This window comes from Alosa sapidissima, chromosome 11 (assembly GCF_018492685.1).
Source record: "Alosa sapidissima isolate fAloSap1 chromosome 11, fAloSap1.pri, whole genome shotgun sequence".
Lineage (NCBI taxonomy): Eukaryota > Metazoa > Chordata > Actinopteri > Clupeiformes > Clupeidae > Alosa > Alosa sapidissima.
This window is the reverse complement of record NC_055967.1, coordinates 8,565,241-8,576,487: the sequence shown is the minus strand read 5'-3', so window position 1 is coordinate 8,576,487 and position 11,247 is coordinate 8,565,241. Positions and strand designations below refer to the sequence as shown.

Genomic DNA, 11,247 nt, shown 5'->3' with positions numbered 1-11,247 from the left:
GGTCCAAATCAACCAAGTTACAGGACAGGAGTCTGAACATATTCCAGCCTTATGCAATCAAAAACGTTGACTGAAATAAATACTTCATATGCCCGCCACATGTTCAAGTAATATTTAATTCATCCGCACTGGGACCGCGTGTTAAGTGGAACTTTACTGTAAGACAGCAAGCAGATGTACATGTGAGGGAAATTAAGCATGTTTCTCTGAAATCAGAGAGGAGGTAGGGTACTCACGTATTTTCAACCTTACTTAATTTGAGGAGTACTGAAGATTGCACTAGTCAACAAGTAGGCATTTCAACAGTGTGCACTCAGTGCTCTGCTGAAAAATAAAAATGTTGCAGAATAGTATTTCGGAGCCCAGGAGGTGTCATTGCAAGATATCTTTTGGTATATATCCAGAAAACGTGCGCTCATTTTACTAAATTGTGTGCACATTTTACTAAATTTTGCTCTCAATTTAGTATATCGTGCTCACGATTTAGTAAATTGTGTGCACGTTTTACTAAATAGTGCGCTCATTTGACTAAATTGTGCTCTCATTTTAATTGTTGTAAATTGAGAGCACAATTTAGTAAAATGAGTGCACTATTTAGTAAAACATGCGCACAATTTACTAAATCGTGTGCATGTTTTACTAAATCGTGCGCACAATTTACTAAATTGAGAGCACAATTTAGTAAAATGAGTGCACAATTAAGTAAAACGTGTGCACGATTTAGTAAAATGAGTGCACATTCTCTCGATACACAAAAATATCTTGCAATGACACCTCCTGGGCTCCGTACAAAAGTATTTTGCTGACAGCCCAAATTTGATAGGAGCGTGGGCCAATGTTGGGGCCAGATTGGTTTCTAAGGCCACACACTGTCCAAGCACAGTTGCTTCTCTTGGAACATCCACACTTAAAAAAAAATGTTCCTCACTCAAGACTTACATAATCTTTTCAGCAAAAGTGAAAGGAGGAAAACATTGACTGTGTGACTGTTCCTCAAACTTAACTTAGAACATGAAAGATAAGCAACTTAACTTGACTGATGTGAGAGGAATAGTGGGGGGAATGAGTTATTCAACAGATTTTTTTTAAGTTAGAAAACCACAAACATGAATAGACTTTCAAATTCAGCACTTTGTCAAACAAACAATGATACATAATACAATACAAAATCAAAACAGTACAATGCAAAAGTATAAACATGATACAAAGGTTATCTGTAGAAAAAAAAGACTCACTCACTCAAACAAGCACACATCTAGGCTACAAGTACAACTTGTCTCCCATGGCGTCCCATAGAAAATGGTCAAAAAAAATGTAAAAAACAATCCTCTCTATTGATAGAACAAATAGTTTGTTCCCAAAACAGTCCTTGGTGTAGCCTCCTCTCTCTCCTCTGGTCCCAGCTTGGTTCCTGGCCTTGGTTGTTTGGACACTCTTGCTTCAGGGTCTCAGACGAACAACAAGACTTTCTGCAGCGCTTTGCGGACATGTGGCCGCTCCTCAGGCCTGGTGTCTGGGATCATCCCAGCGCTCCGCTCAGCGCCGAGGACCAGCTCTGGTCGGCTCTCCCGCAGCGCCTGCAGCCCGCCGCGGCTCACGTTGCGGCAGAAGTCCACGCGTACCTCCTCCAGGCTCGTCCCATGGAGGGCTGCGGCCCGCAGGGTAGCATCCGTCACCCGCGAGCAGTTCTCCAGGCACAGCCTGCGCAGGCGACTGCAGCTGCGCAGCACGATCGTGATGTCAGAGTCGGTGATGTGGCCACAGCCAGACAGGGTCAAGGATAAGAGGTTTGGACAACTGGAGAGACAGACAGAGAAAGAGAGAGAGAAAAAAGAAGAGAGAAAGACAGAGAGAAAACAAGAGAGAGAGGCAATTTAGTATACACTTTACTGCAATATGGTTTCAAAAACACCAGATCAAACCTCATTTCAACAACCATGAAACACAGAATCAAGATAAAAATGTAAAAAGCTAAAACTAAAATACAAAAAGTCTAGGGCCAGTAACCAAATAAGAATGAAAGGGTGCGGTGTGCCATGTACTCCTAGACTTTACCCATTTCTCATATTTGTACCTATTTTTGTGTGTTTGTTTATTTCTATTTATTTCTATGTGTTCATTCTGGGATACACCAAAGACAAATTTAAACTCTTGTATACAGTGAAGTTGATAAACAGTATGTGACTACATGATTAAACAGATGTGGTGGTTTGTATTGTTGTCCAAACTGTTGCGGTGGTGATTGGAATCTGGATGGATAAATGGTGTTCGGAACGAATCACTTTGTGACAGTCACAGCAATGGCACTCCCATCTAAAACCAACACCACCATCACATACAGCACACGGCTGTTTATTTAACCAGCCCAAGAGATAGGCATTTAAGGGATTAGTTTGTTTGGGTCCAGGCCTCTGTGGTGATAACACCCCTGTAAGAGTGTGTGTGTGTGTGTATGTGTATGTGTGGATGATAAATATCCTGACTCTTAAGGGTTTGGGAGTCAGATGGCAGGCCTTGTCTGTTCAACCATATCCATGCCTGATGTCATCAATAGACGCTGTCACCCGATCCACCAGACAATGTCCACCATTTAGACAGTAATATGAACTCAACCTAAACGCATGGATGTCCCTCAGGGGCTGTGCCTGAAAAGGTATCCTCCATGCACACACGCACGCACGCACGCACGCACAGGCACAGACACACACAGACACACACACACACACGCACAGACACGCACGCACGCACGCACACACACACACACAAAAATACACACACATACACACACACACGCATGCACACACAAACAAACAAAAACAAACACACACACACACGCACACATACACACACACACAAACACACACACACACACACAGATAAAAGGATTTGTCATTTGCCAGTAAATCACCCTGTCATTAGAATGGTTAGATGAAGAAAGAACAGAGGAAGAGAGGAGAACAGAGAGGAGTGGAGAGGAGGAGAGAAAAGAAGAGAGTAGAGGATTACGCCAGAGAGCCCGGTGTGGTAACTGCTGTGGGGCCGTGTGGAGATGTGCACTGCCTCGCCGGCGCCTCGTGCCTGTTTCCAGTAAAAATCTTCATGGGTTTGGCATCGGCCACACTGATGTTTATGGCCAGCAGGAAGAGTCTTGTTTGGCCAGTTGTCTGCAGTCCATGTTGGGACTGGCCCTGTCCTGTGCTCTCACGATATATATCTCTTTCTGTGTGTCTGTGTGTGTGTGTTTGTGTGTGTGTGTGAGAGTCTGTGCTCCTTCCCTCCCTACCTCTCTCTCTCTTTCTGTGTGTGTTTGTTTGTGCTATCTTTATCTCTTTCACAGTGTGTGCATATTTTTTTTCACTGCTCATACCCATACGGACAATACCTTTCTCTCTTTCACACATTCTTTCTATCTCTCTCTCCCCTTCTCTCATACTGTCTCTCCCACCATCTCTCTCTCTCCCTATCCTTTTCTCTCTCTCTCTGTTTCAGGGGAATGCTGCAGCCTACTGGAGGAGCAGCACAGGGTCGGCAGTGTAGCCAACAGCCTCTCACACGGCACAGCTGACGGCAGTGGCTCTTCTCTCTCTCTTTCTCTCTCTCCCTCTCCCCCCCTCCCTCTCTCTCTCTCTCCCTCTCTCTCGCTCGCTCGCTCAAAGCACCGCGCACGGCTCTCCACTCCGCTCGGGGCTGTCATTCACGTTTGCCTGATGCGGCTTATATAAAGACCTTACATAATCTTACCACTAAACTCCATGTGAGGCCGGCCCTACGCTGCGCAACACAGCCCAGCACAGCGCAGAGCAGACAGAAACGAAGTGGAGCAGCACAGTCCAGCCGCCACGCAGAGCGCTGGAGAATGTCCCAATAACCCTTGGACACTAGTGGAGGCACAGGCGATACACGTGCTCCCACCCCCACCACCACCACGCCTTGATGTCATCAGGGGAGGGGTCATGGGGAGAGTGCATAGTGAATGACGGAAAGGCTGTGTGAGCGAGTGGGTGGGGGAGTTCCAAGGGGGTGTCACAGGATGAGAACTGATATGACGGAGAGCTGTTTGTCTGGCTGATTTCCCTGTTTGTGTCATGCAGCACTTCGGTATTTCTCTCTCTCTCTCTCTGTGTATGTGTGTGTGTGTGTGTGTGTGCTTGTATAAATGTTTTTGTTTTTTGTATTTTTCCCTCTTCATGCTGATGGATGTCAGAATGTAAGTAAACAGGCCTCGTCATCCCTGGGTTGCATAATCATGGCCGGGCGCTCTCTCCCTCTCCTCTGTAGAACCTCCCTCTCTTTGTGCAGATGTTTTTTTTTCTGCTGAAGACACAGGCATTTATACCGACAAAACAGCTAGTCTGCCAGAATCTCTCTCTCTCTCCCTCTCTCTCTTTCTCACACACTCTCAGTCACACACTCACTTTTGGTGAAATTGGGAGACATCCAGACAAACAAATGAAGGGAAAGAGGGAGAGAGACGAATACTTTCCACGACATATAAATCATTTTGTTTTCCATGTCTTTGTTAAGCCTTCCTGCATGCCATAATTTTCATGGGAATACACTGGATAAATGCATAGCCGACTGCCATCTTAGCCCAGCGAAGACCTCTCAAGAGCCAAGCACCAAAACACTCCAAAAATAAATTAAGATTATGTATCTTTTTTATTTGTCTGTTTTTCCCTTTTTTCATTTTTCTTTGTTTCATTCTTCCTTTCTTCCTTTCTTTCTTTCTTTCTTTCTTTCTTTTGTCCTCCCTTTCTTTCCCTCTCTCTGTTTTCTCCCACAGCAGTTACATGTTTATAGCTAGCTGTAAATGGAGACATAATGGCAACACAGCAAGTAGTCAATCCAAATGGTTTTGTTCAGCAGTTAAATCCCAGGTGTTACTGCTGTGGGGCCAACATGCCTCAAGTGAATGTATCTCAGGCATGCAGCTCACACTCATTAGACTGTATATACCTCAGTTCATTTATACTCTGAGAGAGATCTACTTATCTGCTTAGTATGTATTTCACATGTTTGACCCCTTTAGTCATGTTTTTACACTTAGAAAATGTTTGTGTATTTTTGTCTATTCTTAATAATCCAAAGGCAGAATGGAGAGAGAAAGAGAGAGAGAGAGAACAATATTCTATTATGACCATCATTCTAAAAAGTCATGCAAAAAAATGTAAGATTTCTTTAAAATGTCCACGTTTCATATTCATCCTAATCAAATTGTGTATAATGTAATCTAATGAATAATGTATAATGCTGTCTAATTATGGCGTGTTTAATCACATCTAATTTAGTCATGTATAATGTAATTATGTTGCGTCTAAGTCCCATAGAAGAAGGAGGAGGAGGGGGATGATGAAGACTAGGAGGAGGAGAAGAAAGATGAGATGGAGGAGGAGGAAGATGAAGAAGATGAGAAGGAGGAGGAGGAAGAAGAGAAGGAGGAGGAGAAAGATGAGAATGAGGAGGAGAAGAAAGAGGAGGCACTGTTGGACACATGAGGACCCTGTTGACTCAGTTGCACTGTCAACTCCCGGCCAAGGCCATCATTAAAGGCCAGCCCTGCCCAGCTCGGCACACAGCAAGGACCTGTGGCCGGATACAGTTACCCACCTTATTTTCCTTCTGAAACAGTCTGTTTGAAAGACTGTCGGGACTTATTACGTGCAGAGCCACTCTCTGCAGTAAGGTACAGCCTGTATCCAGCGAGGACAGCACACCTTGCACACCATCAGCACACCTTGGATCTAGTTGTAGATCTAGATGCCTATATACACCTGGCAGAGTGCCGTGGCCTAACACCATTCACTATCATGTTACTAAATGGAATGGTTGGACCAGTCTCATAATTTTAATACACACCTCCTCCCACTATCATCACTATTATTATCATCATCATCATCATCATCATCATCCTCATCATTCAATATTTATGCTCACGTAAGGCCACGTAGCAACATGAATGTGTAATATATGACATACTGTACATAAAAGTACAGTCATCCAAACACACACACAAGGTTTTTTATGGCTGTACCCTTTCAAGATGTGTGAGATTAGAGGATGCAGTCAGCGTGTGTGTGTGTGTGTGTGTGTGTGTGTGTGTGTGTGTGTGTGTAGAGGAGGACTGCAGCAGACAGACTGCAGCAGACAGACGCACATGTTCATTCCTCCCACAGCAACAAAGAGGTGATTGTAGGCCCCACCTGCCCGTGTAAATCTTCTGGACCCAACAGCTGAGGGAGGGAGACCCCCCCCCCCCCCCCCACACACACACACACACACACACTGAGACTCTCTGTCTGTATCTACCACTCTCTACCTCTCTCCCCCTGCTCCAGCGTTGACTCCTGCTCCAGACTTGTGTAACTGGAGTTAAATGAATAACTGTGTTCTCCTCCTCCACCACCTCTCTTTTGAAAGGAACATGAGAAATAAGGCGAGACAAAAAATGAAAGGGAGCAAGCCCACATTTGTGTGTCATTGTGTGGGGGGCCGACGACATATTTCCTGGTTGCTCGTTGAGGTCACACTGGTGATGAAGCAGCAGCCAGCTCATTCTTCCTCTCCCACATGTCTCTCTCTCTCTCTACGTTGCTCTCTTATTCCCATCTCACACATGCACAAGCACACACACACACACAGCTGGAGAAAACAATCATAAAGACATGTATGCACCACATGCTCTTTCCCAATTTCCCTGAATTCTTTCTCTCTTTCTCTTGCCTTCTGTCTCTGTTCTTCTCCTCTCTTTCTCTATCTAGCTCTCCCCTTTTACCCTTTCTTTTACCCTTTCTTTTGCAGTTTTTCTAGCCTCTCCCCTTCCACCTCCTTTCTCTCTCTCTCTTTCTTTGGCTATCTCCATTTTTCTCTCTCCCCTTCCTCCCGCTCTGGCCCATTCGTCCTGTAGTGGTGTGTGGTTTGCTGCCGAGTGTCTGTCATGTCTGTGGTCATTATCGTACGGCCAGCTGAGCTTTCGCAGGATGCTCATTACGTCTGCAGAGGGAAATTCATCCCTATGGTAACACCACTCATCAGAGGCCGAATCCGCCAAGCCCTTTACAGGACACACGCCCGATCAATAAGTGCTGTTAAGAGCCCAGGAATATGTCACCTGCCATGGGGAGGAGTGGGATGAGGGGGGTGGGGTGAGACAGGGTCTTATTTTCAAATATGGATTTTTTTTTTGTCCTCGTTTTGAAAATAATAGGATGATAATGTGTTGTCTGAGTTTAAAAACATTAAATAGATTGTTTCAAATAGGCGGAGAAAGCGCAGGGCACATAATCCATAAGTGGGCTCTTGGCACAGTTTTGTCGTAAATTGCCCACATGTGTGGTCTTATTTTTGAGAGTTTTATTTTCACAAACCTTGCCGTCACACTGATGCCAGCTCAACAACAGGAGCAAAAAGGGAAAGGCATGGGATGGGAGATAAGCCCTATTTTTATCACCTGCTTTTGTCTCTGAGTGCCACAGCTGCAGCCTGGACGTCCATTTAACAACAAGGAGTCACTTGAGTGGCAGGCAAAGCAGAGCCACCCCTCTTACACTCACGTCTCAGGGGACAGAACTGAGTTCCTGAGGCTAGGTAATATTGCACCTTTGTTGCTGTGCTGATGGAGGCTGTGGCTGTGGGTGTGTGTGTATGTGTGTGTGTGTGTGTGTGCATGTGTGTGTGTGTGTGTGTGTGTGTTCAGAGGGATTGAGTGTTTGTGTCCTGTAGTTTGAGTGACAGTCCCTCTGTTCTGGATTTCAACAGCAGGAGGCAATGGGTTTGTGTGCGTGCGTGTGTGTGTGTGTGTGTGTGTGTGTGTGTGTGTGTGTGTGTGTGTGTACGCTTATGTGTGTGCACGAGTGTGTGTGTGTGTAGTGGGGTCTGTTTTTGCTGTAGGCTAGCCAGTAGCCATGGGCTAACTCACATTTCTAAGCCTGTCTCCTTCTGTTCTACGCCATTCGTGACGCGACGTGACGTGACGGGTCTCTGCCTTCCTCCCTGTCTCTGCTGTCTTCAGTCCTGGATATCGGCCACTGATCGTTCACTAAACTACTAATGCTAAACGACTTTTAAAGCCTCCCTGACTATATTTCACCACATTTACGAGAGAACTTGGATTAATACTTGCGTCTGGCCAGAAAGGCTGCTTAAAGACAGGGCAGCAAATGTTCTCTCTCTCTCTCCCTCTCTCAATTCAATTCAATTCAATTCAATTCAAGAAAGCTTTATTGGCATGAACGTTGCATGAACATTATTGCCAAATCTCAATTCCATGTGCACATAAGAGGTAAAGAGGACAAAATGGAAAATAAATACATACTTAACAGAATTGTGGAATTCATAAGAGGACATAAAAGTAGACATAGAAGACATAAAAGTAAGACAACAATTCTAATAATAAGAACAAATATACAACATTGTTGGTGGTTGTGGCCTCACTGGCTGTCCCTCAGGTTGTGGCAGGCTGCTACAAATTTTGCAGCCAGAATGACATCCTCATTCTCTCCGAGGATGTAAGGCAATTTAGCCTCATTTGTCCAGGTTTGGAATTCAGGGAGGGTTGAATTTAATTTATTGAATAATAATGTCCGTATTTCCTCATATTTTGGGCATTCTGTTAAGAAGTGGAGCTCTGTCTCCACAGCCCCTAAGCTGCAGTGTGAGCATAGCCTCTCCTCTCTGGGCAGCCAGGTCTGCCTGTGTCTGCCTTTTTCAATGGAGAGACTGTGCTCACTGAGTCTGTACATAGTCATGGTTTTCCTGAGTTTTGGGTCTTTCAGTGTACTCAGGTAAGTAGCTATTGTCTATTCACGTTTTAGGGCCAAATAACATTGTAATTTAGATTGTGTTTGGGTTACTTCTTTCCAATAGGTGATGTAATTTTCCTTTTCATTGTTTGTAATTTGGTTGGGTCTAATTGTTCTTGCTACTGTAACATTGTCCCGGGCCTCAGTGATGTGGGATGGTGTGAGGTCCATGAGTCTCAGGACAAGTTGGCTAAGTGGGCTCCTTCCTGTGTTTTGCTCTTGGCTTTGAAGTGCTAGATGGTGGAGTGAGTCGGGGTTGCTCATTTTAATGTGTTGCCAGGATTTGAGGGCTCTTTTTTGAATATTGATGATAAGGGGGTATTGGCCTAATTCTGCCCTGCATGCATTGTTTGGCGTCTTCCTCTGTACCCGGAGGATACTTTTGCAGAACTCTGCATGCAGGGCTTCGATTGGGTGTTTATCCCAGATTGAGAATTCATGTCCCAAACCCCATACCTCAGAGCCATATAGTGCAATTGGTTCGATCACAGTTTTAAAAAGTTTAATCCAAATTCTAATTGGTAGCTCCAATCCAATCCAAATTCTAATTGGTAGCTCTCTCTCTCTTTCTCTCTCTCTCTCTCTGCATGTCCTTTTCTGCTGTTTAAATACAAGTTAGCCCAGCAGCCAAAACCTCTCCATTGAAGTTAATATTTACTTCTTGAGAAGTGGACACAATGTAATCTGATCTGGGTAGCGTCCGTTGGCTAGACACACTTCATGTAACCATCAGGTTTCACAGCCCTCCAGCCTCACAGCAGCTGCTGTGCAGTGACAGGCCGTGACGAAACCCATTGGGCTGGATCTCAAACACACACACACACACACACACACACACACACACACACACACACACACTGAAAACACACACACACACACACACATGCACACACACAGAAAACACACACACACACACACACACACACACACACACACACACACACACACACAGAAAACACACACACACACACACATACAGAAAACACACACACATTCACACAGAAAACACAGACGCACACACTGTCCCTCCATATCTCTCTTTCTCTCTATAACACACACAATTACACTTATTATGTCTGTCTCACTTGCTACCACATACATATACACACACATACATACACACACACACTAATAATCAGTAACAACTTTCATGACTTACATGTGGCAGACACGCTCCAGGAAGCTGCTGACCAGTCCCTCGTGCTCCCTGCAAAGATCCTTCTGGAAGCTGCTCTTCATCCACTCCTCCACGTTACACACCTTGACACGGCTGGAGTGCCAGCACACGGCCAGGTGGCGCAGCGCGGCGCCCAGCACGAAGTTGTCCCGGCGCAGCTCTGCCGGTGAGCCGAAGCGCAGCAGTGTCCAGAGGCCCGGCTCCAGGAAGACCTCGTGCAGACGCCGGCAGCTCAGAGACAGGCTCCGCCGGCTCTCCTTGTCCAGGAAGGAGAAGAGGTGCAGCAGGCACTCGGTGTTCAGCTCCGCCAGGTGCATGGTTCTGGGGTCAGGCGGTCGGACAGACGGGAGGCTGTGGCCACTGGCAGAAGTAGCCGCAGGCAGGCAAGCCCTGTGCAGTCTGGCGGTCAGGGTGGGAAGGCTTCCAGGCAGGCTACCAGCCAGAGGGGTGGAGAGGACTATTCCAACAGCAGCAGCACAGGCCCTGAGCAGTCAGGCTGGGATGGCTTCAAGGCTACGGAGGCTATTTGGCAGGAGGTAGGAGGTGAAGAGGACTTCTCCAACAGCAGCAGGGGCAGCTAGGAGCCAGTGGGTCAAGGCTGGTAGGTGGAGGAGAGTTCTCCGGGGACACGAGCAGAGAGATCAGCAGCAGGAGCCACAGGAATGAGGGCCTGGAGCAGTCAGGCTGGGAGGGTCTGTCTGGAGGGTCCTGAGGATCCGCTGCACCAGTCCTGGGCCTCTGTTAGTCCTGATCGGATGACTCACCACAACAACAGTGTGGTGTGAGCTGCCGTGTGTGTGCTGTGTGGCCCTGGGTTCACATACACACACACTCACACACACACACACACACACACACACACACACACACACACCCCTCCTCTGCCCTGACCGGCTAGCAGCACAGCAGCACCCCCCTGCACATATAAGGCCGTGTGGAATGGAGGTTATTTTGGGAAGACAACTGCAGGCGCAGACAAAAATGGAAATTTGTGTGAGCCAGGCATGCATGCATACACACACACACACACACACACACACTTGTGCTCCTAGCCCATCTGTCTCTCTGCTCCCATAGAACAGGATCCAGACAGATGTTATAGCCTGTGTGCCCTCTATCATCACAGGGGATACACACTGAAATAGCCTTACTGAGTGTGTGTTTATAAATATACCATGACATTTATATTATGTGTGAATAACACTATCATTATCTTACACACACACACACACACACACACACACACACACACACGTGTGTGTGTGTGTGTGT

At 46.2% G+C, this 11,247-nt stretch overlaps 1 protein-coding gene across 1 annotated transcript; it reads right to left on the bottom strand.

Annotated features, from left to right (window-relative positions):
- Positions 1 to 1,062: 1,062 nt before the first annotated feature.
- fbxl22 (F-box and leucine-rich repeat protein 22) lies at positions 1,063 to 10,818 on the bottom strand. The gene is made up of 2 exons (XM_042110563.1): positions 9,958 to 10,818; positions 1,063 to 1,797 (listed from the first exon to the last, which is right to left on the bottom strand). Exons 1-2 carry the CDS (start codon positions 10,290 to 10,292, stop codon positions 1,449 to 1,451), a joined length of 684 nt encoding a protein of 227 aa, XP_041966497.1. The 5' UTR covers positions 10,293 to 10,818; the 3' UTR covers positions 1,063 to 1,448.
- Between the last annotated feature and the right edge of the window lie 429 nt (positions 10,819 to 11,247).